The sequence below is a fragment of the Bufo bufo genome, chromosome 2, assembly GCF_905171765.1.
Source record: "Bufo bufo chromosome 2, aBufBuf1.1, whole genome shotgun sequence".
Classification (NCBI taxonomy): domain Eukaryota; kingdom Metazoa; phylum Chordata; class Amphibia; order Anura; family Bufonidae; genus Bufo; species Bufo bufo.
Genome location: NC_053390.1, coordinates 309,761,030 through 309,788,822, shown reverse-complemented (window position 1 = coordinate 309,788,822; position 27,793 = coordinate 309,761,030). Strand labels below are relative to the sequence as shown.

General features: G+C 46.9%; 1 protein-coding gene across 1 annotated transcript in view; it reads left to right on the top strand.

Annotated features, from left to right (window-relative positions):
* The first annotated feature begins 938 nt into the window (after window positions 1-938).
* IPO4 (importin 4) overlaps window positions 939-27,793 on the top strand; it is a 186,518-nt gene continuing 159,663 nt past the window's right edge. The window contains exons 1-3 of the mRNA XM_040416922.1: window positions 939-1,116; window positions 9,119-9,205; window positions 27,602-27,681. Of these exons, the coding sequence (XP_040272856.1) occupies window positions 1,051-1,116; window positions 9,119-9,205; window positions 27,602-27,681 (233 nt within the window). The 5' untranslated portion in view covers window positions 939-1,050. The remainder of the gene's footprint in view (window positions 1,117-9,118; window positions 9,206-27,601; window positions 27,682-27,793) is intronic.

Here is a 27,793-nt window from a genome sequence, read left to right as displayed (position 1 = left end):
AGTTTCAATGGTTTGTAAAAATAGTGTAGCTGCTTTTATAGACCCTTGAGACTCTATTACCACTACTATCAACATAAGGTCATCTAGAGAAACAGCAGCTTTTTTAAATTATTTTTTCCTTTAGGTATTAAAGCAATCAAATGAAAGTTATGTTTTAACATAAGGGTCAGAAACTGGGTTTTGTTTAGCCTCTTGGTTATTAGTTTTTCTATGTAAGTTTTCTGGAACAAAGATTTTTTTTCCCTGTATGGTTTATATATGGAGAGCAATGTCCAGTGATAACAGAGAGGACTATACTGTATATTGTACGGGATGGTGCAGGGGTTATACTGTATATTGTACGGGATGGTGCAGGGGTTATACTGTATATTGTACGGGATGGTGCAGAGGTTTGTATGCTCTTTGATGTGACAATTATCTTAGGTTTTCCTATCGCCCACCTTTGATGGCGCTGTGCCCAGCTCTGAGCCGATCCCGCTCAGCAGCTGCCAAGGCTTAGAGGGAACACTGCTGCTGTCCTGGTTGGGGCCCCTTGAGATAACTTCTCTTGGAGCCCCAGAAATGCCAAGCCTGCCCCTTGCCATATGATTACCAACAGAGGTGGAACAAGGCATTTGAGAGAAACAGTTGCCTCTCCTTTTCACCTACCTTCATTTCACCCTAGACATAAGCCTATCCTGCCAACTCTTCCTCCAAACCCTTGTAATAACACAAGGGAAGGGTGAATAAAGTTACCCAGTTTAAACCCTTAATTCACACAATCCACTTGGTGTCAAGTAATATATAAAAACAATGAGAAGTTTTAATGTAAATGCCACAGAATGAATGTGCGGACATGGCAGCTCACGGCTGGCAAACCCAACTATACTCTGACAGGCGGCCATGCTTTCCCTGCGAGTCTCTGCTCCTCCCAGTCAGCAGATGGCGCTGTGCTCGGTTCTCGCTCGGCCGGACACCCACGTGGAGGAGACAGTTAGTGGCAGCTCCCGTTTACTGGGCTTGGCAAGACCCGTATTCCGGTGTCTGTGAACGGGGAAGCCGTTTGTCATCATGGCGCAGCTTCTGGAGGCCTTACTAACAAGTCTCCTGCAGCCGGACAACGCTGTTATCCAGCAGGTAGTGTCTGGGGAATGGACAGTCCGGTCCGGGATGGGGGCACAGTGTCAGGACTGCGGCAGGGATGCTGAGCCCTGGACATGGCGGCCACTCAGGGACACTTACCGAATGTGACAGGACCAAGGGGAGACTCTGTTCCCTGTGTACTTCACAGCTGATGCTGTGTCACATATGTCCCTGAGCCCTGGCTTATCTGCCAGTGATTTCCCTGGCACTGCCCTTACCCCATACCTCAGCACTGGGGACAGAAGTGTATGGAAGCCTGTCAGTAATGTCCTCCAGCATCTCTTCTGCTGTATAGTCGGCGACTACTCTGCTCTCCTCAGTAGCATTGCGGTCCTGCATGGCCACTGTTGCTAGGCAACTTGCTGGCATTCTGATGCTATGAGGTAGTTTTGGTGCATTTTACACAGAATATAATTCTATAATCTCTGGCTTGCATTCCTCTTTTCTGTTTCTGTGACAGAACAGAGCTGCAGAATGTCCATCGCAGATAGTTTCACACGTCCGTGATGACATCTGGGACAAGCTGGTCAGTAGTTTGTCCGCGATGGAGCCGTGTCAGGGTGTCCATGTTCCATAGTCACTGCTAGCCTGAAAATTAATTTCCAGAGCATCTTCTACCAGTCGTCCATGGAAATCACTAACAGATCACATGATATGCCAGCTGTTTTAATGGACCCCTAGGCTTCAATGGGCTTGTTTGGTCCGCATCATGGACCAAAGTAGTGCATGTCTCTGTGGTTTCTCCACTGCCCACCGTGAGTGGAAAATCGCCCATGTGTAAACACATTAAAGGGAACCTGTCACCTAAAAAACGCCTCCCAAACCGCCAGCATTACCTTAAAGTAGCCAGCTGTATGTTTCTAAAGATCCTTTTCTTCTTCCAGCCAGATGCACCAAAATCTTGAAAAACGAACTTTAATCCCGTGCATGCGCTATGTAACAGCAGAGTTTGAAGTCAAGGGGGCAGCGGCCTCCTCGCTTCAAGTCAAGCTAAGCCCGCCCCTTACCCGTCCTCCCTTCACTGTGATTGACATCCTGCTGTGAGGCTGGGATCGTGTATGCGCGGTGCGCTCCTTGTCACTGCGCGATCCCGGCTCCCTCACTCAGCCGGCCGCTTTCCTCATCGTGCGCCCGGCGCATGCGCAGAGGGAGAAAAGCAGCCGGCTGAGTGTGGGTGCCGGAGACGGGATTGCGCATGACAAGGAGCGCACCGTGCATGCGCAAGACTTGCACAATCCCAGCCTCAATGTGTAAACATGGCGTCCACTTGCACGTGCAGCGGGCGCCATGGCCAGCAGATCTCTGCTGTTTCAAGCAGCAGAGACTTGTGGCTAAATGCCGTGACTGGCAATAATGCAGATCGCGGTAATAAAATGCTTTAGATGCCGTGATCAAGTGAGATAACGGCATCTAAATGCACAAAAACCCTGAAGCTTGCGCTTCTGGGCTTCCTACCGATGCGGCCAATTGGGGTATCGGTAGTTGCGCTGAACACTTCCAGCCTCGCTGACGAGGCTGAAAGTGTTCATGCTGCAATTCTTATTTTGGCCACCAGATGGCAGGCCAGGATAAGAAATGAGCAATATTCAGTTTAAATCGCATTTTAAAAATCCCTGATAGAACAAAATTAAAAATTAAAAAACATAATTTATAGGCTCATATATGAGCCTCAAAATCATCACAATTTAAAAAAAAAGTTTAAAAATATATAAAAAATATAAAAGTTTAAATCACCCCCCTTTCCGTATATATATATATATATATATATATATATATATACTCACCTAAAGAATTATTAGGAACACCTGTTCTATTTCTCATTAATGCAATTATCTAGTCAACCAATCACATGGCAGTTGCTTCAATGCATTTAGGGGTATGGTCCTGGTCAAGACAATCTCCTGAATGTCAGAATGGGAAAGAAATGTGATTTAAGCAATTGGTTGTTGGTGCCAGACGGGCCGGTCTGAGTATTTCACAATCTGCTCAGTTACTGGGATTTTCACGCACAACCATTTCTAGGGTTTACAAAGAATGGTGTGAAAAGGGAAAAACATCCAGTATGCGGCAGTCCTGTGGGCAAAAATGCCTTGTGGATGCTAGAGGTCAGAGGAGAATGGGCCGACTGATTCAAGCTGATAGAAGAGCAACGTTGACTGAAATAACCACTCGTTACAACCGAGGTATGCAGCAAAGCATTTGTGAAGCCACAACACGCACAACCTTGAGGCGGATGGGCTACAACAGCAGAAGACCCCACCGGGTACCACTCATCTCCATTACAAATAGGAAAAAGAGGCTACAATTTGCACGAGCTCACCAAAATTGGACTGTTGAAGACTGGAAAAATGTTGCCTGGTCTGATGAGTCTCGATTTCTGTTGAGACATTCAAATGGTAGAGTCCGAATTTGGCATAAACAGAATGAGAACATGTATCCATCATGCCTTGTTACCACTGTGCAGGCTGGTGGTGTAATGGTGTGGGGGATGTTTTCTGGGCACACTTTAGGCCCCTTAGTGCCAATTGGGCATCGTTTAAATGCCACGGGCTACCTGAGCATTGTTTCTGACCATGTCCATCCCTTCATGACCACCATGTACCCATCCTCTGATGGCTACTTCCAGCAGGATAATGCACCATGTCACAAAGCTCGAATCATTTCAAATTGGTTTCTTGAACATGACAATGAGTTCACTGTACTAAAATGGCCCCCACAGTCACCAGATCTCAACCCAATAGAGCATCTTTGGGATGTAGTGGAACGGGAGCTTTGTGCCCTGGATGTGCATCCCTCAAATCTCCATCAACTGCAAGATGCTATCCTATCAATATGGGCCAACATTTCTAAAGAATGCTATCAGCACCTTGTTGAATCAATGCCACGTAGAATTAAGGCAGTTCTGAAGGCAAAAGGGGGTCCAACACCGTATTAGTATGGTGTTCCTAATAATTCTTTAGGTGTGTGTGTGTGTATATATGTGTGTATATATATATATATATATATATATATATATATATATATATATACTGCTCAAAAAAATAAAGGGAACACAAAAATAATATATCCTAGATCTGAATTAATTAAAAATTCTTCTGAAATACTTTGTTCTTTACATAGTTGAATGTGCTGACAACAAAATCACACAAAAATAAAAAAATGGAAATCAAATTTTTCAACCCATGGAGGTCTGGATTTGGAGTCACCCTCAAAATTAAAGTGGAAAAACACACTACAGGCTGATCCAACTTTGATGTAATGTCCTTAAAACAAGTCAAAATGAGGCTCAGTAGTGTGTGTGGCCTCCACGTGCCTGTATGACCTCCCTACAACGCCTGTGCATGCTCCTGATGAGGTGGCGGACGGTCTCCTGAGGGATCTCTTCCCAGACCTGGACTAAAGCATCTCCCAACTCCTGGACAGTCTGTGGTGCAACGTGACGTTGGTGGATAGAGCGAGACATGATGTCCCAGATGTGCTCAATTGGATTCAGGTCTGGGGAACGGGCGGGCTAGTCCATAGCATCAATGCCTTCGTCTTGCAGGAACTGCTGACACACTCCAGCCACATGAGGTCTAGCATTGTCTTGCATTAGGAGGAACCCAGGGCCAACCGCACCAGCATATGGTCTCACAAGGGGTCTGAGGATCTCATCTCTGTACCTAATGGCAGTCAGGCTACCTCTGGCGAGCACATGGAGGGCTGTGCGGCCCTCCAAAGAAATGCCACACCACACCATTACTGACCCAATGCCAAACCGGTCATGCTGGAGGATGTTGCAGGCAGCAGAACGTTCTCCACGGCGTCTCAAGACTCTGTCACGTCTGTCACATGTGCTCAGTGTGAACCTGCTTTCATCTGTGAAGAGCACAGGGCGCCAGTGGCGAATTTGCCAATATTGGTGTTCTCTGGAAAATGCCAAACGTCCTGCACGGTGTTGGGCTGTAAGCACAACCCCCACCTGTGGACGTCGGGCCCTCATATCACCCTCATGGAGTCTGTTTCTGACCGTTTGAGCAGACACATGCACATTTGTGGCCTGCTGGAGGTCATTTTGCAGGGCTCTGGCAGTGCTCCTCCTGTTCCTCCTTGCACAAAGGCGGAGGTAGCGGTCCTGCTGCTGGGTTGTTGCCCTCCTACGGCCTCCTCCACGTCTCCTGATGTACTGGCCTGTCTCCTGGTAGCGCCTCCATGCTCTGGACACTACGCTGACAGACACAGCAAACCTTCTTGCCACAGATCGCATTGATGTGCCATCCTGGATAAGCTGCACTACCTGAGCCATTTGTGTGGGTTGTAGACTCTGTCTCATGCTACCACTAGAGTGAAAGCACAGCCAGCATTCAAAAGTGACCAAAACATCAGCCAGGAAGCATAGGAACTGAGAAGTGATCTGTGGTCACCACCTGCAGAACCACTCCTTTATTGGGGGTGTCTTGCTAATTGCCTATAATTTCCAACTGTTGTCTATCCCATTTGCACAACAGCATGTGAAATTGATTGTCACTCAGTGTTGTTTCCTAAGTGGACAGTTTGATTTCACAGAAGTGTGATTGACTTGGAGTTACATTGTGTTGTTTAAGTGTTCCCTTTATTTTTTTGAGCAGTGTACATCATGGGTATCACTGCGACTTAAAACGCCAATACTATTAAAATATAAAAAAGAAATTCCAATACGGCAAATTGCATGACGGAAAAATGGGTCAAAATGGCCGATTTGCCATTTTTCATTGCCCAAAAAAAGAAATTAAATGTGATCAAAAAGTCACACAGACTCCAAAATGGCATCAATAAAAACTATGAATTGTCCTGCAAAAAATGAGCCCCTAAACAGCTCAGTAGACATAAGTATAAAAAAGTTATGGGGGTCAGAATATGGTTATGTAAAAAATCAAACATTTATCAAAGTTTCAATTTATTTTTACACTATTTAGACATAAAAAACCTATACATATGGGGTATCGTTGTAATCGTATTGACCCAGAGAATGAAGAGCATGGGTCAGTTTTGCCGCAAATGAAATGCTGTGGGGAAAAAATACTGTAAAACTGTGGAGGAATTGCGTTTTTATTCCAATTCCACCCGATTTGGAATTTTTTTACCACTTCCCACTACATTTTAGGCCATAATTAATGGTGGCAATAGAAAGTACAACTTGTCCCGCAAAAAATAAGCCATCATAGAGGTATGTGAACAGAAATATAAAAAAGTTATGGCTCAAGCACAATAGGGAAGAAAAATAAAAACGAAAAAACCTCCAGTAGTGAAAGGGTTAAACGGAGTCTGTGACCTCTTTTTCACCAATATATCTAACAGCACTGTACCACAGAAGATTGCAGACACATTCCAAGCATACCTGTGTGCACTTTGTGTCTGTATTCCATGTCCAGGAAAGCACTTTTAGGCCTCATGCACCCGCGGGCAGTATGCGGGCACCGGCCGTGTACTCTCCGCATCACGGATGCGGACCAATTCACTTGAATGGGTACGCAATCCAGAGCTGCGGTGCGGAACAGAGGCACGGAAGCACTACGGAGTGCTTCTGTGGTGTTTCTGTCCATGCCTCCGCACTGCAAACAAATAGAACATGTTCTATTTTTTGGCGGTGCTGACTCATCACGGACCCATTTAGGTTGAATGGGTCTTGATCCGTCCCGGCCGCTGCAAGGACGTTGCCCGCGCACAATGGCCCTGTGCATGAGGCCTTATTCTGCTGGAAAACAGCTCTGCTGCTCCAAGTGCCCAAAGCAAACCAGACTGAAGAGGGGAGGGCTACTGTAGCTGCTTATATCTTAGGATTGGTACCAGCTAGATAGATATGGGTCTGGTCTTCTCTGAAAGCTGGCATTCTAACCTTTCAAACAAAAACAGAACCACAGCATTAGGCCCCCTGCACACGGCCGTTTTTCCCCCCTGTTTACTGGCCGTTTTTTGCGTTCCGTATACGGAATTATTCATTTCAATGGTTCCGCAAAAAAAACGGAATGTACTCCGTATGCATTCCGTTTCCGTATTTCCGTTTTTCCGTTCCGTTCTAACATAGAACATGTCCTATTATTGCCCGCAAATCACGTTCCGTGGCTCCATTCAAGTCAATCGGTCCGCAAAAAAAAAACGGAACACATATGGAAATGCATCCGTATGTCTTCCGTTTCCGTTCCGTTTTTTGCTGAACCATCTATTGAAAATGTTATGCCCAGCCCAATTTTATCTATGTAATTACTGTATACTGTATATGCCATACGGAAAAACGGAACAGAAACAGAAGCACAACGGAAACAAAAAACGGAACAACGGATCCGTGAAAAACGGACCACAAAACACTGAAAAAGCCATACGGTCGTGTGCAATAGGCCTTATATCCACTATATCAGAAGTTATAGCCGTTAGAAATCGAGTCAGGAGTGAAAGCTGTTTTTACTTTCACTTTCAGCTGGGCACTTGGGAGCTGTTTTTACTTTCACTTTCAGCTGGGCACTTGGGAGCTGTTTTTCAGCAGAACAAAAGTGCTTTTCCTGGACATGGAATACAGACACACAGCACATACAGGTACATATGCTTGGAAAGGGTTTGCAATCTTCTGTGTGTTGTTAGTTATATTGGTGAAAATGAGGTGACAGACTCCCTTTAAGTTTTGTTTTTTTTCTTTTTGCCGATTTCTGCAGTATGAAACAGTGTATATTTTAAAAGTGGGACAAAAATGTGATGTGAGCACAGCCTAAAAGATGATGGCACATTATCAATGACAAGATAGGCTGTTTGGACAATTCCCTTAGGAGCCTCTGTTACTGTACATCATTTTTGACAGGAAAAAAAGTTGCGCACGCAGGGGTATTTTTTCCCTCAACCGCCTCCATTAGAGGTTAGAGAGGTCCCCCATTTGTTGTCAGTGTCTGCATAGTTGCCAACATATCCTGGGACATTAAAGGGGTTGCCACTTCAGCAAATGACATTTATCATGTAGGGAAAGTTAATACAAGGCCCTTACTAATGTGTTGTGAATATCCATATTGCCTCCTTTGCTGGCTAGATAAATTTTTCCATCAGATTATTCACTGCTCCTATCTAGGGTTTGCGGCCATCCTGCAATCCAGCAGCTGTGGTCGTGCTTGCACACTATGGGAAAAGTTGCCAGCCTATCTGGTAGCCAGGACCATGGGAGCATGCGCAGGCCCACATGCACAGCAGCTTCCTCCAGACCAACTCATATCTGCGCTGCAGGGATGGCCGTAACCTCTGGAAACGAGCAGTGTATAATGTGATGGAAAAAGGAATGAAGCCAGCGAGTAAGTGCCTTGTATTAACTTTCTCTACAGGATAAATGCCATTTGCTGAAGTGAGACAACCCCTTTTAAATGGATTGTCCAAGATTTTGATCTTGATGACCTATCCCATTGTGTAGTTGAATGGAACTTCTAACTGCAGCGTTGCTCCCATTGAAGTGAAGAGAAGCAGCGCCATCCACTACACTGTGTAGTTCCAGCGCCGCAGTTGCAAGGTAACAGCTGATCGGATTTCTGTGTTTCGGACGCTTGCCAATCTGATATGGATGACCACTCCTCATTATCAGATTGGTGGGGGTCAGCTGACCTTGGAGCTGCCGCGTACACTGGAGCTCTGGTGAGCACAGCCGACTCCTGGCATCTCTCCAGGCTCTACGCAGCACATTGTATATGTATAGCGGCAGTGTTTGGTATTCCAGCTCAACCCCTGAGCTGCGCCTACGCCATGTGACTGATGTACAATGACATCACATGGCCTAGGGAGAAGCTGTGGCACTCACAAAGTGCTGGTCTCTTCTAACAGCGATCAGCAGGGGTCTTGGGTGTCCGATAATGAACGGATAACCCCTTTAACATTATTGTTCTTTTTTCTTTTCTTTTTAGTTTTACTTGGGGAAAACTGCAAAAAAAAAAAGGCAGAGGGGGTCCAGTGTTTCTTTCCTTTTTCTAGAACAGTACGTATATCAGGTAAAAATTCTTCTTGTCCTTTACAGGCCACTGCTCAGTTAAAAGAAGCTGTCAAGGATCCATCGATTATCCCAGCACTATGTGATGTACTGCGAGGTGCACAAGACCCACAGGTACTGAGATTGTTTCCATAGATGATGTACTTGGGCCTGAATATGGACAGTCTGTAAAATCACTTGTTATACAGTAGATAAGACGAGTAATTGGAGCAGGGTGTAAAAGAAGAAGCAATTCACCAGCACCTAGTTTGAAAATTTTGACAAAACAATATGGGCGAAGGAGACATTTACAGTTTTCTGTGAACTTTATACAGCAGGGCTCAGGCTCTAGTCGGGTACACTGCGAATTAGCTTTTTTTGTAAAAAACTGCAATGTTGTGCAGAACCAGCAAGGTGGAATGAGATTTTATGGAATCTCCTCCACGTGCTATGTAAAAGAAAAATGAAAGGAAAAAGCAGAATAAGGGTCCATTCACACATCCGTGTGTGTTTTACGGATCCGCAAAACACGGACAGCGGCAATGTGCGTTCCGCATTTTGCGGACCGCACATTGCCGGCACTAAGAGAATATACCTATTCTTGTCCGCTATTGCGGACAAGAATAGGACATGTTCTATTTTTTTCAGGATCGGAATTGCGGACCCGGAAGCGCGGGTCGCAATTCCGTTCCGCAAAATGCGGAATGCAATTGCGGATGTGTGAATGGAGCCTAAATGTGGGTTGATATCGGTAGCATACCCATTTTCTCCAACATAGATTTTATCCTTCGCAGTGAACACCTGTAATGATGCAGTTTTGTCCGTTGACATGCAGCAAAATCTGCACCATATATGCAGGGGATCATATATTTATCACCTAATGTTGTTAATGGGCCAACTCCTTTCATTCCCTTTGCATTAGTTATCGGATGAGGATTATTGATGTGATTGTACATTCCCTGGGGAAAAGGTTATGTAAATGAGCTCCCATCCCAGACGACGAAAGCCGGCTCACTAGTGTCCCCTATTAGATAGCTACCCTATCACTCAATGTCTGACCATTTAAAGCAGGCATGGCCAACCTGCGGCCCTCCAGCTGTTGCAAAACTACAACTCCCATCATTCCCAGACAGCCTACAGCTATCAGCCTACAGAAGGGCATGGTGGCAGTTGTAGTTTTACAACAGCTGGAGGGCCGCAGGTTGAGCATGCCTGCTTTAAAGTGTACCTGTCATTCTTTTTTTTTTTTTAAGCTATCTTTATTTAAAATACAACACATCTTACATAAGTTTGTACAACTATCATAAAAACATATCCTGCTCATAAGGAAACATTCCATGACAAAAAACAGTGGTCTGAATGTTGCGCTCATTTATCAATCCAGCGAGAAACTTCAGCGAGCCATTTACCCTTCTACGTATGGTGATGTTGTATTAGGATACTTTCACACTAGCGTTATTCTTTTCCGCCATTGAGTTCTGTCCTAGGGGCTCAATACCGGATAAGAACTGATCAGTTTTATCCTAATGCATTCTGAATGGAGAGCAATCCGTTCAGGATGTCTTCAGTTCAGTCTTTTTGCCTTTTCAGAACGGAGATAATACAGCAGCATGCTGAGGTTTTGTCTCCGTCCAAAATTCCGGAACACTTGCCGCAATGCCGGATCCTGCATTTTTTACCATTGACATGCATTACTGCCGGATCAGTCCCCGAGTGTTCCAGCAAAACGGATCCGGCATTGCGGTCTACGCGTGCTTAGACCGAAAAAAAAAATAGAAAAAAAATAAATGCCGGATCCGTTTTTCCAGATGACACCTGAGAGACTGATCCGGCATTTCAATGCATTTGTCATACGTATCAGGATCCTGATCCATCTGACAAATGCCATCAGTTTGCACACGTTCTGACGGATCCGGCAGGCAGTTACGGCGACTGAACTGCTTGCTGGAATCCTCTGCCGCAAGTGTAAAAGTACCCTTAGCCTTAAATGTTGCAGCCTACCCAGCGTTCCCTTTAGTTGCTCGGTCAGGTACCATTGGGTCAAAGTGAAGGGCCTCACTATCGATTCAATCTCCGAACTAGAGAGGAGCTGCACTATGAAACAGTGCCATTTTTTAAAGAACTTGCCTAGAGTTGAAGTATTGCGCCTGAGGGAGTCTCCTGTTCCTTCAACTGGGAAGGAACAGGACTTCTTTGTCCTGACACTATTTCCAGGGCCCTTTAGGGTTAGATAGGGCTCTAGGTTCCTGCGTATGAACATTCCTACCATTGAGGTCTGTTCATACTGATAGTAGTCAGGGCTCGGTTTAGGGATTCACTAGGTGGTGAGCTTTCCCCTTTCCCTAGTTTCCAGGCCTAGTACCTTTTCCCTTCCCTCTTGTGTTCGGTTTGGAGTTTACTACCCAGACCGTGCCGTGACACTGATGTCCTGAAACACATGGTTAAGGCCCTCAGCTCTGTGTAAAGTAGAGTGCAGGGATCCCAAGGTGAACAGAAGTTTCTCTCCAGCTCATAATCCGAGTGAAAGCTTGAATGGCGCACCCAGTATATGATATGTCTGAATAGGCAGGAGAAGTTATACAGTAATATATTTGGTAGATTCATTCCTCCCTTTATTTTTGATACCTATTCTGGAGCGCCTACATTGCCAAAGAATATGCGGCATTCACTATGCAACCTGGTGATATCCGTATGCTTTATCAATAGGGGTAAGGACTGGAGGGGATATGAGAGTCTGGAGAAGCTCATCATTTTAATTAGATGTATCCTACCCAAGAGTGATAGGGGTATATTATGCTATGTATGCAATTCTTGAGCTATCTTATGCAGTAGGGGAGTATAATTAAGTCTATATAGGGAGTCTACCGAGCGATCATTCTTTTTTTATTTGTGTAATGTATTGGGGCAGTGATACTGACCATTTTTGTGATATACTTTTATTACTAAAATCGTACATTTCTGCTAGAAAAATAGCTCTAAAGTGGCCCATTTTGAGCCTTAGCAACGCCCCTCTGTCTTCTGTTTACATAACAGTGGAGACTTGCTAAAGCTATTTTTGGGGCGTGGCTAGCCGAGCATGTGAGCGGCCGCAGGTCCGGTGAGCTCCCGCAGACCTTCGGCATATTATCCTGATAAACCGCTCCAGATATCATACTTGGATCCCTACAGCCTGCCTAACGGTGCCCTGAGTCCTCCGGTACCTGTGTTACAGCAGCAGGAGGAGAAATGACCGGCCGGAGAGGAGCTAAAAGCGCTGATAGAGATACCCAAGATGGCGCCGGACCGGACACGCTGAGGCGCCGGACCGGACACGCTGAGGCGCCGAGAGCGTGCTGGGGAGGTTCAGCGGGAAGCAGCAGCTAAGCTGGGCAAGTATGCCCATAATACAGCCTCAACCCCAGCAAATAATAGCAGTGGCAACAGGCACAATCCTCCCACTGATTCGGAGGAAGAAGATACTGCTGTAGGCACTGCAGCCAGGCATGTCTCTGACATAAGTGACTCCCTGCTAACTTATAAAGACAGAGCTGAGATGGATGCAGATCCAGAGCCAGAAGAGCCTACTCTTAAGGACGTCCTGCGAGCAATCACTAAACGCAGTAAGTCCTTAACCGCTCTTACAATGCAAGTGGGCACTATTAAAGAGGACGTGTCTATAGTGTGCCATGATTTAAAACGGTTGGCGGAACGTACCACTGCTTTAGAAGGCCGCATGGGGGATCTGGAAGACGCCATACCACCTCTCAGAAGGGAAACGAGTGAGTATGCCCACAAGCTAGATGTTATTGCGGACAAACAGGACGACTTGAAAAACCGTCTACGCAGAAATAATGTGCGTATTGTGGAAGGGCCGAACCCTACTGATTTCTTAGAAAATTGGATTAAAGAGCAATTTGGGACAGAATCTCTGACTCCACTTTTCGCAGTAGAAAGAGCGCATCGGGTTCCGACCCGACCCTTACCACCGGGTGCCCCACCCAGACCAGTGCTCATGAAAATACTCCACTATAAAGACCAGGACATTATTCTCAGAAAAGCTTGTGAAATGCCTGCAATGTCTATTAACGGACAGAAGATGGCACTCTTTACTGACTAATCTCTGGATGTCCAGAAAAGAAGGGAGAAATTCCTGGATTTAAAACGACGCCTGCGAGTTCTCAACGTGTCCTACTCTATGCTTTATCCGGCAAAATTGAGAGTAGTTGCCTTTGGGACTACCACATTTTTTGAAGACCCAAGAGAAGCGGTGCGATGGCTGGATCGTCATGAGCGACAACTCCGCGCGGCGGAACCACAGGCAGACGGGGACTGAATTATCTCCTCTTCTGATTGCCGTTGAATACTTGAGTATACTGCACTGAATGCATGCATGAGAATGTGTTCCTGAATGTTTATGCTGCTATGTACTAGAGTTTCCATTTTGATTGCACTGTTTTCCCTTTCTAACAAAAGATATCGGGGATCCATAGAAGTTATATAATATAGCTAGGTTTGAGATTATATTGAAATTGCATAGTCCGAGGGGGTGATAGCGGTGGGTCCAAGGACTTTACAGGCCCCAATGATTGCAGATTCTATTTTCATTGTTCCGTGTTACATGGTTCAGAGTTTACTTTTGTATTTTACTACCACTCTCCTCACGGGGTAGCCAACCAGGGCCGGCCTTTGGGGTGTGCGGGCTGTGCGGCCGCACAGGGCGCCATAATAACAGGGGCGCTGGGCGGCCGACAGCTCGCAATGTAATCTGCGGCAGGCGAGGCTGTACTTGTGTTCTCCCTCGGGGCGCCCCCTCCATCTCCCCCTCCCCTGTCTGACCTGCCTGCTGCCCCCGCCGCTGCCAATAAGAAGAGAGACGGGAGGAGGAGGGGAGGGGCTGTGGCCACTGTGCCACCAATGAAGAAAACTGACCTGAAATACAAATACAGGAGGCAGGAGCCGGAATCAAATAGCCGGCACCCGACCTTTGTGACAGGGAGCTGCGATCAGCGGCAGTTGAGTTAACCCTTCAGGTGCGGTACCTGAGGGGTTAACTGCCGCTGATCGCAGCTCCCTGTCACAAAGGTCGGGTGCCGGCTATTTGATTCCGGCACCCGCCTCCTGTATTTGTATAAGAAACGTTGGTGGCTTAGTGCGCCCCCCCTTCAGTATAAGAAACATTGGTGGCTCAGTAGGAAGTGCCAATGAGGGTTAAAAAAAAAATTAAAAAAATTAACTCACCTCCTCCAGTTGATCGCGTAGCTGCCGGTCTTTCTTCAGGACCTGTGGTGACGTCACTGAGCTCATCACATGACCCATTACCATGGTGATGTATCATGTGATGAGCACAGTGATGTCACCACAGGTCCTTTGACAGGTCATGAAGAAAGAACAGAAGACTATCAATTGGAGGAGGTGAGTTAATTATTTTTTTTATTTTTTAACCCTCATTGGCACTGCCCACTGCGCCACCAATGTTTATTATATTGAGGGGGGGCGCACTGCGCCACCAATGTTTATTATATTGAGGGGGGTGCACTGCGCCACCAATGTTTATTATATTGAGGGGGGGCGCACTGCGCCAATGTTTATTATACTGGGGTGTTGGGGGGGCGCACTGCGCCACCAATGTTTATTATACTGGGGTGTTGGGGGGGCACACTGAGCCACCAATGTTTATTATACTGGGGTGTTGGGGGGGCGCACTGCGCCACCAATGTTTATTATACTGGGGTGTTGGGGGGGCGCACTGAGCCACCAATGTTTATTATACTGGGGTGTTGGGGGGGGCGCACTGTGCCACCAATGTTTATTATATTGGGGGGGCGCACTGCGCACAACGACGGGTTAGGGAAATTTCACAGCAGAGTGCGCATGCGCTGGGAGCCTCGCCGGCGGTTAGGGTAGGGAAAAATTATGGGCCAGTGCACAGGTGCGGTGATCGGATGGATGTTCTCAGCAGGACACCGGCCGACACTGCGCATGCGCTGGGAGCCTCACCAGTGGTTAGGGTAGTGAAAAAGCACTGGCCCGTACGTAATTTTTCCCTTCCCTAACCGCTGGTGAGGCTCCCGGTGCATGCGCAGTGTCGGCCGGTGTTCAGCTGAGAACATCCATCCGATCACTGCGCCTGCGCACTGGCCCATAGTTTTTCCCTACCCTAACCGCCGGCGAGACTACTGGCGCATGCGCATTCTGCTGTGAAACTTCCCTAACCTGACGTTGTGCGCCTGCGCGGCGCTGCACACCTCCTCACGTCATGTCCGGTGCGACCGGAAGTGACGAGGGTAGGGAAATCTCACGAAGTAGGGAAGTATGACATTACACCGGCCTTTGGGGTGTGTGGGCTGGTAACTACTTGGTTGGATATTCAGCCAGCCTATGCCATGATGCCAGCAACAAGCAGTGTTTTTTTTTTTGGGGGGGGGGGGGGGGGCGCCACAAGGTTAGCTCGCACAGGGCGCCTGGACACCTAAGGCCGGGCCTGTAGCCAACTACGGGGCTGGGCCCGGTGGTGCTGACGGGTTTTGGTTATTGATCCCGCGGTCCTGTCATGGGAGTTTTTGCGGGGACCTGTTGGTACGGCCGTTGTCCGTCCTTTGATTCCAATTGTTTACATGGGGTAGGGATAGGGGGGGTTCCAAGGGTCGCGGTTAGGGGAAATTGGGTTCTTAAGAGGTACGCTCTAATTAGTCACTTGCTGATGTTTGATGACTATGGCTAGCTCCGTAAATCTTCTGAGTTGGAATGTGAGAGGGATTAAGGACGTCAACAAAAGAAAAGCAGTTTTAGACAATGTACGACAACACCAGCCTTTAATATGTTGTTTGCAGGAAGCACACTTGCTCTCCTCTGACACTCACTTGCTCACTCCTTTCTGGGCTGGACATAGCTTCCATGCCACGTACTCGTCAAACGCCAGGGGAGTGAGCATTCTGGTTCATAAAAATATTCCGTTTACCTGCATCACCAAAAGAATTGATGAGGAAGGGAGATATATTGCACTGCACTTTATTTAATGTCTAATGCGTTCTTATAGGGATCTATATCCCTCCGCTCTATTCACCATCGCTGAGTGATTTCCTTTATCGCGGACTTGCCACAGGTTCCCACTCTACTTTTCGGTGACTTTAATACTGTTCCCTGTCAAAAATTAGACAAGCTCAGCCAGACCTCTAGTGTAATTAGTGAGGGTATTACTCCCTTTACGCGCTTAATACAGGAGGCAGCGCTTTTTGACTTTTGGAGAATGAGAAATCCGGGTGTGGGACAGTATTCTTGTCACTCTAGTTCGCATGGCTCATTATCTAGAATTGATTTGGTGTTAGGAAATGAAGCTATGGGCCATTTTGTACGAGACCTTGTTTACCTCTCCGTTACTGACAATCATTAGACAGGTGTTGGAAATTTAACCCGAATTGGCTGCATATACTAGTGGATGTAGCGGATGTTAAGCAACAATTGGCAGAATTTTTCACTTTTAATTTACCTACTGCCTCGCGGATGATTGCTTGGGACGTGCTGAAAGCTTTTCTACGAGGTATTCTGATAGTGAGGGTTAATGGGAGGAAAAAGGAGAAACAGAAGCTGAGTGTATTTTAAATCCATCTGTAGATTCTGAGAATAAGTGGAAAGAGGCCCAAAAGTCGCTGAATGATCAATTATTGGTGAATGCACAGAATAGGAGATTTTTTCAAAAACAGCGGCACTATGAGGAGGGAGAAAAGACAGGGAGATTGTTGGCTCTCTTAACTAAGGCCCAACATCAGTCCAGCTTTATACCAGCTCTGCGCAATTCAGAAGGGTCGATATGTACCTCCCCGGAGCAGGTGGGTAGAGGTCATGTATTCCTTTTACTCCAATTTATACTCCTCAAAAATCACTGCCTCTGAGGCTCAGATGGAAGGCTTTCTGGTCCCACTTGATCTCCCTGCTCTTACACAAGATCAACAATCCCAATTGGACGCTCCCATTTCCCTTATGGAATTGGAAATAGCGCTGCGAGACATGTCCAATAATAAAGCTCCTGGGGGGATGGACTACCAGCTGAAATTTACAAAACATATTCCTCAGTACTCCTGCCCCAGTTGTTAGAAGTATTTAAGGAGGCTCAAATTAGTAAGGCCCTGCCAGCTTCTATGAATGAGGCCATTTTTGTGGTTATCCCAAAACCGGGGAAAGACGTCCTAGAGGCAGAATCTTACCGACCCATTTCCTTACTACAGATGGACATCAAACTGTTGGCGAAGGTATTGGCTAACCGTTTGAACCTTGTGATTAAGTCTGTAATCCACTCTGATCAAGCCGGATTCATACCCAACATGTCAACGGTTGTGAATATTAGACGACTGTACCTGAATATTCAGGTGGGCCAAATCCATGTGTCAGATGCGGCGGTCGCGTCTCTGGATGCGGCCAAAGCATTCGACAGTGTGGAATGGCGATACCTTATTACTGTACTAAAGGCCATGGGATTCGGGTCAGGGTTTATTAATTGGGTCCAGTTACTATATGCACGCCCTACTGCTAGATTACAGGTGAATGGCAATCTTTCTGACTCCTTTGAACTGCACAGGGGGACTAGACAGGGGTGTCCTCTTTCACCGCTATTGTTTGCAATCGCGGTGGAACCTTTGGCAGAGGCTCTCCGAAAGGCAGAGGCGGTGAAGGGTATCACTTGTGGGTCAGTAACGGAAAAGGTCGCTCTCTATGCGGACGACCTTTTGTTTTTTCTTGATGACTGGACTTCCTCTCTACCGGCAGCTATGCAAATCATTAATGATTTTGGGCGTCTCTCTGGCTTGACTAATAATTGGGCAAAATCAATGCTAATGCCTTTGGGAAGTACTACACAGACAGATCATAGTTTTACTGCGGGTTTGCAGATTGTACCCTCTAAGTATCTGGGTATACAGGTATCGGCGGATCCTCAGGATTTTATCCGTTTGAATTTATTACCGCTATTAGATAAATTCAGATGGAAGATCCAAGTGTGGATTAGACTCCCCTTATCACTTATCGGTCGCACCAACTTGTTAAAAATGATCCTTATGCCACAGCTCTTGTACATTTTATATAACTCCCCGTCCTGGATCCCCTTACGAATATTTCATTCTATTAATGCAATATTCCGAGACCTCATCTGGAAGAAAAAAACACCCCGAATTAAACTTGGCGGTGCTGTGTAGATCCAAAACCCAGGGAAGGGGGTTGAGTGTCCCTGACCCACAGATGTATTATATAGCGGCCCAATTACAGCATCTTCGGGGATGGGGAGAGGTAGATAAGGCTACTTTCACACTAGCGTTCTGAGCGGGTCCGTCTGATGTTTCATCAGACGGATCCGCTCTTATAATGCAGACGTTTGCATCCGTTCAGAACGGATCCGTCTGCATTATAACTTAGAAAAATTTCTAAGTGTGAAAGTAGCATGAGCGGATCCGTTCAGACTTTACATTGAAAGTCAATGGGGACGGATCCGTTTGAAGATTGAGCCATATAGTGTCATCTTCAAACGGATCCGTCCCCATTTACTTACATTGTAAGTCTGGACGGATCCGCTTGCTTCCGCACGGCCAGGCGGACACCCGAACGCTGCAAGCAGCGTTCAGGTGTCCGCTCGCTGAGCGGAGGCTGAACGCTGGCAGACTGATGCATTCTCAGCGGATCCGCGTCCACTGAGAATGCATTAGGGCCGGACGGCTGCGTTCGGGGCCGCTTGTGAGCCCCTTCAAACGGAGCGCACGAGCGGACACCCGAACGCAGGTGTGAAAGTAGCCTTAGTTGAGCACTGTTGGGCGAGTCGTGCAGCAGCTTATCCATACTAAGAATGTAATGTCAGCTTTGGAGGGCGGAGTTTTTTATGACAAGGGTAGACAATATGGTATCTTACGCACCATACACACAGTATGGTGGCAAGCTAAAGAGATTGTAGGAATCCAAGGGTATACACAACTTACCCCGATCTGGCCTAACTACCTGTACAAGGAGCTAAGCACGGTAACTAATGTGCGAAATTATGGGACGTCTATGGTCTTAATCGAATGTGTCAGCTATATGAGAATAACTGTCTTAAATCCTTTAATATGTTACAACAAGAGTTTGGTCTGCCTAAGAAGTTATTCTATGTCTACCTTCAGGTACGGCATGCTGTACAAATACAAGACCGTAAGGAGAAAATAGTCTCTCCTGAATCACATCTGATTATTACTCATATTACCTCCCTGGGGGATACAAGAGGGGTGATCTCCTCATTCTATCTGAGCTTAATGGAGGCGTTACACAAGGCCCATCCGCTGCAGCTGTATTCCAAATGGCAACATGATGTCACTGACTTAACAATGGAACAGTGGGAGGAGGTATTGGAGGATTTTCCGGTGGTAGCGGTAAGTGAGGCCCACAGAGTCTCACAATTGCTAATACATAGAGTGTACAGAACTCCAGTCTTATTACACAAAATGGGGTATAGGACGGAGGATACTTGCCCTAGATGTGGCGCACATAATGCTGATTTAATTCACTTAATGTAGAATTGCCCAAGGCTGCGAAGATTTTGGTCTGATGTGGGGAGCTTAATATGTAATGTGTTTGATATAACTATTGATCTAACTCCTACAATCTGTATTCTGGGATATACCAAAAAGATACCCGTTACCCCTGAGCTTAGAATAGCGATCACAAGAATCCTTTACCAGGCAAGGAAGTTAATTGCGTTTCACTGGATTGCCTCTGTCCCCCCGCCTATCCAGAACTTAGTGGATAAGATTCATATGCTAGTAAGACTAGAGAGTTACGTATACCAAAAACGAGGGAGTAATAAGAAATTCGAAAATATATGGTCCCTTTGGATATCACATTATAATGTTGTGGTTTAATGTAGTAGACTTGTTGCTTTGAATGGTGATGGGAATGTATTGCATGATGATCTGTGAGTAAGGCTCCATTCACACGTCCGCAAAATGTGTCCGCATCCGTTCCGCAATTTTGCGGAACGGGTGCGGACCCATTCATTCTCTATGGGGACGGAATGGATGCGGACAGCACACAGTGTGCTGTCTGCAGCCGCAATTGCGGAGCGCGGCCCCGATTTTGGGTCCGCAGCTCCGCAAAAAGATAGAGCATGTCCTATTCTTGTCCGCAGCTTGCGGACAAGAATAGGCATTTCTATGGGGGTGACGGGCTGGTGTGTTGCGGACCCGCAATTTGCGGGTCCGCAACACACCACGGACGTGTGAATGTAGCCTAAGGCTGGGAGATAGTTGGCATGAATGCTGGATTTGCATATGAAAAATGGAGAACCAATGCGAAGTCGAGCAATGGCTTATCCTGAAGATCTTCTGGGACTATGATTCTTGGAGTAATACGAAGCCATCATCGATGCCTCTCCTATGGATTTTCTTACAACCGCGAACCCGGGACTCAGGGTGTGGGGAGGGTGGGAGAGGGAGGGTTTATGTTTTCCCCTTTTTGGGTTGTTTGCATAAAATCTTATTGAAAATCAATTAAAAAGATTTGATTTAAAGCTACTTTCACACTGGCGTTTTGGCTTTCTGTTTGTGAGATCCGTTCAGGGCTCTCACAAGCGGTCCAAAACGGATCAGTTTTGCCCTAATGCATTCTGAATGGAAAAGGATCCGCTTAGAACGCATCAGTTTGCCTCCTTTCCGTCTCCATTCCGCTTTGGAGGCGGACACCAAAATGCTGCTTGCAGCGCTTTGTTGTCCGTCTGACGAAACTGAGCCAAACGGATCCGTCCTGACACACAATGTAAGTCAATGGGGACAGATCCGTTTCTATGACACAATCTGGCACAATAGAAAACTGATCTGTCCTCCATTGACATTCAGTGGTATTCAAGACGGATCCGTCTTGGCTATGTTAAAGATAATACAAACGGATCCGTTCTGAACGGCTGCAGACAGTTGTATTATCGGTACGGATCCATCTGTGCAGATCCATGACGGATCCACACCAGACAGCAGTGTGAAAGTAGCCTTACACTGACTGTGTTATGTAAACTGAAGACAGAGGGGCATTGCTAAGGCTCAAAATGGGCCACTTTAGAGCTATTTTTCTAGTAGAAATGTATGGTTTCAGTAATTAAAGTATATCACAAAAATGGTCAGCATCACTGCCCCAATACATTACACAAATAAAATAAAAGAATGAAAGTTACACTTTTAAAAAAATGCATGTCTGGTAAGACGGTGCTAAGATTATGTTTAAAGGATAACTGTCATATTTTCACTCAAAATTCAATTATCATATACTGTATGTTGCTGCTGTGGTGATAATTCATAATTGCATGATTTTCCTAACTTGTGAAGTAAAGTCATGATTTTATTAAGGACACGGAGGCGAGTATTGCTATCTCTTTCTTTACTGAAGAACCAATAGCAGCAAAGAAAAACCCATATCCATAACAAGGAACTATGGCAACAAGCCCCTCCCACATATGATCCAGTATAATAGTCCTGGCTCCCACAGATTCTTCCTCTTTCTTTGGCGATGATACACTTCTGGAATGCTGAACATCAGATAACTAATCTCCAACCGAAAACAGCGAAACTGCAACCACAACTAAACATTAACTTTCCAACCAAAAGGACGAAGCTGGAGAAGCAAACGCCATCCAAGATGTCAGGCCGAATATGACGGTAGTTTTCATCCTATGACAAGAAAACAAGAAAAACAAGCATGCAATTGTTACTGCAAGTAATGTGGATAAAGTAAAATTCGATCAAGTTGCATACAAAAGGTAGGAAAATCATGCAATTTTATTACACGACACGGAGGCTCCTATTGCGAGTTTAAAGCTGACTCACAACAGAGGAAAAAACATGAGCAGGAGGACGAAAATAAAACTCCCGAAACGTAGAGACTCGCGACCAATCCGCCAGTCGCATTATGTCCTCCAATCTTGCCCTTGCAACTGCCATAGAAGTCGCTGAAGCCACTCTAGTGGAATGCGCCGTAAAAACTGAAGTGTCCACTCCTGACAAGGACATAACCCAACGAGCCAACGTGACACTGGTAACGGGGTTAAAGGGACGGCGGTAAGAGAGAAAAAGCTGAGGGCAGGCAGAAGTGCGATGCGGGACAGTACGAGACTCATAATCCCGCAGACAGGCAACTGGGCAGAGAGCCGGAAAATCAGGGAAACTGGGATAAGACACAGACCGAATGTTGGTCTTGGTGCGACGCATGATATTGAACACAACGCCCTCAGGCGTAAAAGAACGAGCGTCATGGTCTGAGGCTCTAACGTCCGAGACTCTTTTGCAGGAGATCAAACTGAATAGGGAGACTAACTTAGCGGAAAGTTGCCGCAAGGAAAGATCCGGATTCGACGGCCACGAGGAGAACAAAGATAAAACCGAAGAGACATCCCAGGTGGAGGAGAAACGGGGTCTAGGAGAACGCGCAAGATGTGAGCCCCTAAGAAGGCGGCAAACCAAGGGGTGTTGACCCGCAGGGCACCCATCAAATCCCTGGTGAGAGGATGAAATGGCAGAACGAAACAAATTAATTGTACGATATGCCTTACCATCATCAAAAAACGATGTGATAAACTGGAGGATCCTCAGTCACAGGAGCTGAAACGGGATCCACGTGCCGAGCCAGGCACCAGTCAGCCCAGGATTTCCATGCTGCCCGATAGGACCGCCTGGTTCCGGGAGCCCATGCGTGCTCCAAAAGGTGTCGAGTTGAGTCCGGAACGCCCGAGACGTCCCAGGGCTCACTGAAATTCTGCAAGCCAGGAGCTGCAGGAAGTCCTCTAAAACGAGAGGGTGTCGCCGACCGGATGGATCTCAAAGGAGGTCTGGAAAAACTGGTAGAAGTAGAGGGCATTGGATCAAGCACTCCAGAAGCTGGGGAAACCATGATTGAGAGGTCCAGAAAGGGATTATCAGAACCAGTTCGGCCCCTTGCTGGCGGACATGGGCTAATACTCTGGGAATCATGGCAAATGGCGGAAAGGCATACATGAGGTGACCGGACCAGTCTTGTAGAAAAGCGTTGATTGCCTGCGCGTCTGGATCCGGGCGCCAGCTGTAGAATCGGAGAAGCTGGGTGTTCAAACGGGACGCGAAGAGGTCCAAATAAAATGGTCCCCATAGGGAGGATATGGAAGAGCATACAGTCGTGTCCAACTTCCAACCGCTGGAGTCGGAGAGACAGCGAGAATTCCAGTCTGCGAGAGTGTTGTGAAGGTCGGGAAGATATTCCGCAATCACAGTGATATCCCTGGCCAGGCAGTAGGTCCAGAAGTCTCGAGCCAAATGGGACAACGCAGTCGAATGCGTGCCCCCCATGGCGTTGACATAATGGACTGCTGAAATATTGTCCATCCGCAGCCTGATACATGCCCTGGCTAGACCGTTCAAGAAACTGCGAATGGCGAAAGAGCCTGCCAGAAGCTCCAAGGAGTTGATGTGCAAACCGGACTCCTCTGCGGACCAATATCCCCCTGTGGACACTCTGTTGCAATAAGCGCCCCATCCCAGAAGGCTGGCGTCTGACTCTATCGTAAAGTCTGGACGAGGGCCGAAGATAGCCTTGCCGTTCCAGGCGTCCAGGTTGTAGATCCACCATGTCAACTCGTCCCTGGTTTCCTCGTCTAGAGTGACCAGATCCGTGTAGGATAGACCCGCGTGAAGGTGGGCGGTCTTGAGACGCTGCATGGCTCGGTCGTGCAGAGGTGCTGGGAAGACTGCCTGGATCGACGAGGATAGGAGACCTATGATGTGAGCCAGATGGCGTAGAGAGACCTGAGGAAGAGAGAGTGTGTGGCGAAGCTCCTTGCGGATAGCCCGGACCTGGGAGGACGGGAGGCTGAGCGTCTCTGTGTTCGAGTTGATAGTGAAGCCTAAGAATTCTAGCTTGGCTTGGGCAGGAGTCAAGCAGGATTTCTCCAAGTTGAGGAGGAAACCCAGGTTGGTTAATAGATCCATGGTCCAGCTCAAGTGTGTTAGCAGGATTGAACGGTCCCGGGCCATGAGTAGGATATCGTCTAGATAAATAATTAGACGAATCCCCCGACTGCGGAGGTAGGATACGACCGGACGTAGCAACTTGGTAAAGCACCAAGGAGCTGAAGAGAGGCCGAAGGGGAGGCATGTGAACCGCCACACCTCTTTGTCCCACTGGAAACGAAGGAGATCCCTGGACGTCTCCGACACCGGAACCGTTAAATAGGCATCCTTCAAGACTAGTTTGACCAACCAATCTTGGTGGAGGAGCATGTCCCTGAGGAGGTGGATGCCCTCCATTTTGAAGTGGCGATAACGGACGAAGGCGTTTAACGCTCGAAGATTGATAACTGGTCGCATCTGACCCCCTTTTTTGGCCACAAGAAACATATTTCTGAGGATGCCGTTGGTAGATAAAGGGGCTGGTTCTATCGCGCCTTTTCCGAACGAGAGCCCTCAACTCCTTGTGGAGAAGGAGTTGCTTCTGGGTAGGGAGGATAATAGGGTGAGGGGAAGGAATGTGTATCGTGGGACTCACCAGTTCTATGTGGAACCCGTGGATGGTCGAAAGGACCCATGGGTCTGTAGTGATGGATGACCATACGTGGGAAAAAAGACGGAGTCTGCCCCCTACCTAAGTTATTGAAGAAGACAATGGGGTTGGTAAACTTACCGAATGGACGCCTGGAAGATGAGGGTCCTCTGGATCCACGGGATCGCCATGAAGCACCACGAGTGGGAAAGAAGGCGGGAGGCTGTCGGGATTCCTGGTAGGGGGTTCTGTATGAAAAGGAGCCTCGACCTGAACCACGAGTCTGGAAAGTTGACCGGACAGACGGCCCCTAGAGCTGCCGGCCTTGGTGGAGACCCGTCCCTGAAATACTCGCTTCATGGAGGACTGGGCCTTATCAAGGGCGGTGAAGGCCCCCACAAAACGAGAGAGATCTTTAATAAAAGAATCTCCAAATAGGAGGCCTTGGCCGTCCTTGCCCGCTTCTATTAAGGCTAGATTGGAGAGCTTAGGCTCAATCTTAAATAGGATAGCCTTTCATCTCTCGATAGAGAGTGAAGTATTTACATTGCCAGTGATGCACGCTGCACCCATCCGCGGAGTTCCTCCGGGTCTACCAGGGTATTCTGAGCTCTAGCGGCTTCAGCTAGCTCAAATATCTTTGTATGGGGACCTAGGATATCTAGTAGCTTGTCTTGACAGGCCTTTAAAGCCTATTCTAGACCCTCTACGGGGGTTCCACCCGGACTTTGAGAGGATTTGTGACATCTTGGGCTCAACAATAGGGGTCTCGCAGACCTTATTCGGGACAATGGGTCTAGGGCACCTTGTTAAGGGGCTGGCGTACACGGGCCTCTAAGTATCTGGCGACATGTACGGATGGGAGTCACTCTGCGGACCTGGGATGGTGAAGCGCATCCGGGTCAAAGAGTGGTTCTCCAGAGGGATCCAATACCGCCGTCGAGGGTTCCAAAGGTACCTCGGTATTGGTAGTCAGGGGTGTAAGAGATGGGCCAGGGGGGTCCACTTCTAATAGCTCTAGGTCGTCCTCCTCTGAACTATTCTTAGGTCTAGACTGAGCCTCCTCCTCAGATCCGAGATCGGACTCCGAATCCGTGTCATGTTGCGCTCTGGCGCATTTCCACTGCCTCGCCTTTTCTGCCTGGCGGGCATAGGCTCTTTTGCGTGAACAAGGCGCGCCATCTTTGGTGGCAGGTTTCACACCACTAATCTTATTTTTGGAGGCAGATAGTTCAGATGTAGCTGGCCGTGAGCTCGGGGGCTTAGGGCGGCTACAGGACTTGGAGGATGATAGTTGTGCCATCAGGGCCTCAGAAATCGAATGAGATATGGCCGTGGACATGGAGGCCATGGTGGCTTGAATAGCCATAGCCACAGAGCGCTGGATCTCCAGGGCTTGTGTCTCCTCAGACGTGAGGCCTGACTCCTGGGGAAGAAAAATCTCTTCTATGTCCTCAGGAGGGGGAAGACTGTGATAAGACATATAATATAGCTGTAAAGGCCTAACGGGGTATATATGAAAAATATCTATATAAAAAGTATAATCTAAATATTATGGGGCTCTAGGCAGAGTGGGACAGAAGCCGTTCACAGGAAATACCGGTCTAGCTTATCTGGCCGGCAGAGCAGCAACGTGGAGATCCGGGCGGCAGTGTCAGAGCACCAGAGTGAACCACCGTTTCCTGCAGGCACACGCAGACAAGATCTCGCGAGATCGCGCTCAGCGCTGTGAGAAGCGCGAAGTGAGATCTCGCTGCGACGGGAGTGAAGAAGCCGACGGGAAAGGAAATGGCAGCCGAAATCACGCGAGACTTCGGCCGACCGCAAGCGGCGCAGAGAAAACCAGCCGGAGAGGCGCACAGACAAGGAGGCAAGGGTAAGGGAGAAGGAAAAAACCTATTCCCACGGGGGCCCTAGTAAAAGAAACACGCCACAAAGAGGCGAATGGGGAGGGAAGACGGAGGAAAGAAAAAAAATATCAAAACCTAATCCCTAAAAGAAGGGGAAACAAATAAAAAAAAAAAAAAAATATATATATATATATATATATATATATATATATATATATATATATATATATATATATATAGAGAGAGAGAACTAAAACAAAGGGGGGGGTACAGTAAAAGTGATGGAAAAAAACAGAAATCTAAAAGACGATAATAATAATACTAAAGCAATGTGGGTTAGACAATCAATACTTGGCTCAGTCAGCAGCAATGAAAGAGGAAGAATCTGTGGGAGCCAGGACTATTATACTGGATCATATGTGGGAGGGGCTTGTTGCCATAGTTCCTTGTTATGGATATGGGTTTTTCTTTGCTGCTATTGGTTCTTCAGTAAAGAAAGAGATAGCAATAGGAGCCTCTGTGTCGTGTAATAAAATCACTAATTATTGTGTTCACATACCACTTGTTTAATAAGATTCTGTCCATAGCAACCGCTTTTCACAAGACTTCTTTCTGACTATCTTCTCAAGATGGCCACCGATGCTCTTACACTGAGGCTAAGACCTCCCTCCCTAACTACCTAGAATTAATTTGGCTCATCTCGGGAACGCGCAGCCTCACCCCAACCAATCGGCTTTCTCCAGACTTAAACACGCTGTCTTCCTACTGAGTACATGATCGAGAATGTTTATCGGGAATATCTGCACTATCCCGGTCCGACGTGGCGTTCGGGACTGCCCACTACTACGTCCTCCCTCTTCTGTATATAGAAGATAGGAGACGGAGGACACCTAGCAATGCTGTTTTAGCCCTACCACTGAAATGCCTGGGGGAGGAAAGAACATGCTGCAATTACTTGGTAATTCTTTACCTATACAAAAGTATTAACTGGGGAACTAAGGTAAACTTAGTCAGACCAATCCAATTACATTAAAAAAATGACAGTTACCCTTTAAAAGAAATTTCTATGAGTAAATGTATAATGTAAACGATAATATATGATACGTATTTTCATTCCGAAAAATTGCATTGAGCATTACAACCTTTTCGTTGAGCATCACAATTTTATTGTTAATTATGTATATTTATTTCATTGACACAGATTCGTCAGTTTTCAGCAGTATTATTACGTAGACGTTTAATTAAAAGATGGAAGATAATGCCTGTAGATCAGCAAGAAAGGTGAATACATTTTATGATCAGACTGTCCTATCTCCTAGTAATTCTCACTTTCTTTACAAAATCACACTTAGGCCTCATGCACACGACCGTTGTGTGCATCCGTGGCCGTTGT